Source organism: Nanorana parkeri, unplaced genomic scaffold (genome assembly GCF_000935625.1).
Source record: "Nanorana parkeri isolate BGI_ZX_2015 unplaced genomic scaffold, ASM93562v1 scaffold1036, whole genome shotgun sequence".
In the NCBI taxonomy this organism is placed as follows: domain Eukaryota; kingdom Metazoa; phylum Chordata; class Amphibia; order Anura; family Dicroglossidae; genus Nanorana; species Nanorana parkeri.
Genome location: NW_017307304.1, coordinates 223,304 through 227,621, shown reverse-complemented (window position 1 = coordinate 227,621; position 4,318 = coordinate 223,304). Strand labels below are relative to the sequence as shown.

General features: G+C 37.1%; 1 protein-coding gene across 1 annotated transcript in view; it reads right to left on the bottom strand.

The window, feature by feature from the left end:
- The window catches only part of LOC108795995 (contactin-associated protein-like 4), a 282,214-nt gene that overhangs the window by 65,191 nt on the left and 212,705 nt on the right, over window positions 1-4,318 (bottom strand). The window contains exon 16 of the mRNA XM_018567358.1: window positions 1,544-1,663. Coding sequence (XP_018422860.1) covers window positions 1,544-1,663 — 120 coding nt within the window. The remainder of the gene's footprint in view (window positions 1-1,543; window positions 1,664-4,318) is intronic.

Below are 4,318 nucleotides of genomic sequence, written 5' to 3'. Positions count from 1 at the left end.
TATATATATATATATATATATATACATATATATATATATATATAATATTATATTATATGTGTTCACATGTATTGCCAGCTTTATCATCATTATTATGGCTAATAAAATTATGGGGGTAAGGGGGTTGAAAGGTTATTATTTTATTATATACATTTTGTAGCCTAAAAGACTTTATAAATCATTATATATAGGCACTGATGATGGTGATGACAATAAAAGCAACAATAATTTGATTACTAATATTATTAGACATTTATGTCTGTGATATTTGTTTTCTTCTCCATTTGTTCTAAAATTTAAATTTACATAATCAGATGCACATAAAAAAGTGCTGTGGTTTTAGATACATTAATTTAAAATACCAAGGTAATACACTGTAAACCTGAGCAACCTCCAATTATTTTACCTGGTGATATAATACTGCCACATAGTGATTAGGTGACAGACAAGTTAGAATGAAAGCATCTGCCACATATGGGATTAAGAGGGATAGAGGCTGTAAAGTTTTTCATGTGGGTTTTCTAAACAAACATATGCTTCACTCTGTCAGGTTAAATATTCAGTGGGAAGATCAGCAACATTTTCTTACATTTGTGAACGTTGAGTAATGGATGAAAATATCAGCATATGTTCATGAATTCTCATGGGTAAAGTAGAAAAAACCTTGTGCTTTATAAGCTCAGAAGGTGGATTAAGTTCCCTGTAAAATATTGCCCTTGCAAATATATATGCAGCCCATTTTCACATAAACTTTTTAAAGTCTTTAATAAACATTTTCTCTGCTGTTTTGCTAAAAGAAAATGATAGAAATGATACTACATGCTGAAACATTTAAGAAGCTAGTATAAATGTTACTGTTTATTACATCCAAACAGCGAAATTAAAATTACTGGGCTATTTCCTTTCAAAAGAAAAAGTGATAACAGAAAGGAGAGGCGTACTCTACTAACAGATGGGGATATATTTAAAGCAGTCAATTTCAAAATCAATAAACATTCAGTTTATTTGGAGCATGTGTTATAAATCACTGTAATTGATTCACCTGCACTGAATGGTCAACGAATGTCACAGTTAGTGCTTTATAAATATGCCCTTATGTTTTTGTGAAGAATGATCTACATCACCTCAGACTGCAAGTCCTTCCCTTTGTGTTCACGTGGCTTGGTTTAACCACAGTTTGCCAACAGATCAAACAAATTGCAGGGAGTAGCACTATAATGCACATGCTGCCTGCTTAATGGAAGGTCATGCATAGTACATGTATGTAAAGGGGGTGAGAAAGATGTTGGTTATGTGTTTAGATGAAGCACGGAGATCTTGAGAAATGCTGAATTAAGTTTTACTTGCTTAGAAGGACATTATATCACAATACAGCATTCTTCAAGATCTCAGTGCTTCATCTAAACACATAACCAACAGGTTATAGGCCCAGGACCTAAACAGAATACTGCAAGTCATCAAAGGCCACATCCAAGCTACTGGAAGATGGCAAACAGTTCAGACATAACCAACAAAAGACTGATGAAGGTGGCATGTACCTTACCTGTCATGTTGCAGTAAACCACAAATGGTTCCAGAGAGCCACTTCCATCAGAATCAACATAAAAGAATCCAGAGGAGTTTCCTTTGTGCTTATATGCTTCACAAGATTGCTCATAAATAGCTGAAAAAGAAATATTAAGCTATTTGCAAATATTGTACAGGGAATTTCTCTAAAAATGTATGAAATGCTTGGGCCATTCACATGATTGCACTAATCAATAAAACAAAAATGTGCAAACATTTTAACAAGTGTGTAATTATTAGAGAAGACAGTTATATTAAGAACATGGCTTAGGACTACAGAAAAAGCAATAATGTTGGCAATAGGCAACTGATTACTGCTCATGCGGACATGATCTAACATCTTTTTTTTTAAATGTTCTTTTCATGTGGTCAAATTCATCCAGCCAGTCCACAGTTCACCACATGAACCAGAGTGAATGTGCTATAAGTAAAACTGAACCTGTTGGGAAATTTGGATGATATTATTATCTTTGTCTTTATTCTTCTTCTTATATTTCCACAATACTGTTTTATGCCTCATTTTTTTATAATAGTAAAGCTGGTCACAGACATAGGGAGTCTGTCTCTAAAGCTGGAAGTTTTAGATTTGGGTGGGTGGCCATCTCCTATTTATAGCACCTGCAGACAGCCTATGCTGACCAATACAACCAATTAGACAGGTTTAAAAGCTTTGTCCAGTCAATATTGTTCCCCTGCAGAAAAACTGCTGTCAGGAGCTTTCTTCATATACTTCTTATATACCTTCACCTCCTCTTTGCATTGACTTAAAGGGTAAGTGTACTTTAAAACAAACTGCACTTATCCTTTCTGTCTCCCACCCCGACTTAAATGATACCCCCAACCTCCACATAATTATACTTACCAAAATCTGACAGACACAGTTCCTCTATTGTTTGCACATTAAAGGCCCATGAACCTTTATGGGGCTGTCCACCAGCAATGACATAGAAGTGCCCAGGAGAGGGAGACTTTCAGTGATGGCGCAGCCCCCAGATCTTAGTAAGTATAGATCTGCAAAGGGTGAGGGGGGGGAATCATTTAGGCCAGGGGAGGGGAGCAGAAGGATAAGTGCACTTTAAAAATCTAAAAGTGCACTTATTCTTCTACTTATACCATCATAATTATTTTTTTTTTTGACAGACCTCAATATATACTTGCACACTGGTGTCTTACATGAGTTCATGTGAATAGCAAATGGCTTTGGAACTACTCTCAATCCAGGGGTACAACAGTGTATCAAACAAAGAAATTAAAGCCAAACTCCATGCAATGTTTTTTTTTTTTTTTTTTTTAAAAGAGCCCCGGCCAGTGTTTAACATCAAAGCTGCCCTGGCTGCAATGCTAACCACCTCTCCATTTCTGTCCTCTGCAGTACATCTTCTCTGCCACAATATGCCCTCAGTCTTCCAGGTTGAACGCAAAATACTTAATTAAATCATTTAAAAATTACTAGCAGGTATGTTTTTTTTTATAGTAGAATCGACTCTGTACATCTCTTCTGCTCTAAAAATCTTTTCCCTGTGTGCTAGCAATATTTCCTCATTGTACACTGACATCCACAGAGTTCAGTGTACAATCTTAGCAAACTATGGGTGGCAGGACAAAGGAATTTCTTTGTGCGTGCACAGTATTTTATGTCATCCCTGACCGGCCTTTACACACGGCTGAAAACTTTGAATCTGGAATAACAAGGCAGCTGCAGCAATGGAGCTCTGAGAGAGAGAGCACAGGTGTCGCATCGCTGGAGGAGAACTCTTTCAGAGCTAAGTCTGCAATAATGTGCAAATATGGTGTTCACAATTGCACATTATGGTGAGAGCCATGAGGACCCAATAACCTCATGCTGGCCATATATTGTAATATTTTCTTTGTTCAACCTATGGGCTGAATAAAGAACATATAACAGATTCCTCCATCAATGCTTAGAAGCATTGATTGAGGGATTTCCTGCTGCCTTCATTGGATTTTAAAGGCCGCTGTCAGAATCCCTGAACAGAGTTGGCAGATCTGAAGAGGAAAAAGACCCTGCCCATCATGTAACCAGCTTTAGGACTTCGAAAAAAAAGGTAAATAGGAAAAAAGCAAACAATACACCAAGAGGGGATTCCCATAGGGTGGGCGGCATTGAAGGTGAAGGACCAGGGAGGTGAACCTGGAGACTGACTTTAAATACACCGTTTCCAGGAATCCACTGGCAAGATGTTTCCACTAAGGTCTGTTTCATGCATAAAAAGACAAAATCAGCAGAATATTTTAACAAAAGTATTGGTACTTTTAATACAAAAAAGTTGTAAAGTTATTATTAAAGATGTGCATTCAGATTCAGACGAACTTGCTGAATCACGAAATTCTGTTGATTCGGCAGTTCATCCGAATCCCGAATAACAAGTTATTATATGGCCATTTTGTATGGGCACCGCCATCTTGCTGCGTCCAAGATGGCGACACCTATACATGTGTATGACGTCAACCGACACCTGCATCATGTGATGTCATGCTGCCCGTCTCCAAGATGGCAGTGTGCATGCATAGAACGCCGCAGCGGCCAATATGGCCGCTGCACATTCTGTTTTTTTACTGTGCTTTTGCATTCAGAGGTTAGTTGACTCCAAATCCGAAACAGCATAATAATTCTTTCATCAAATGAAACAAATGAAAAGGTTTTTCCCTTTTTATTTGTTTCGCCCGAAACTAATTATTATGCTGTGCACATGTCAGTTAATTATTACAACTTTCAAGTATATATATATAT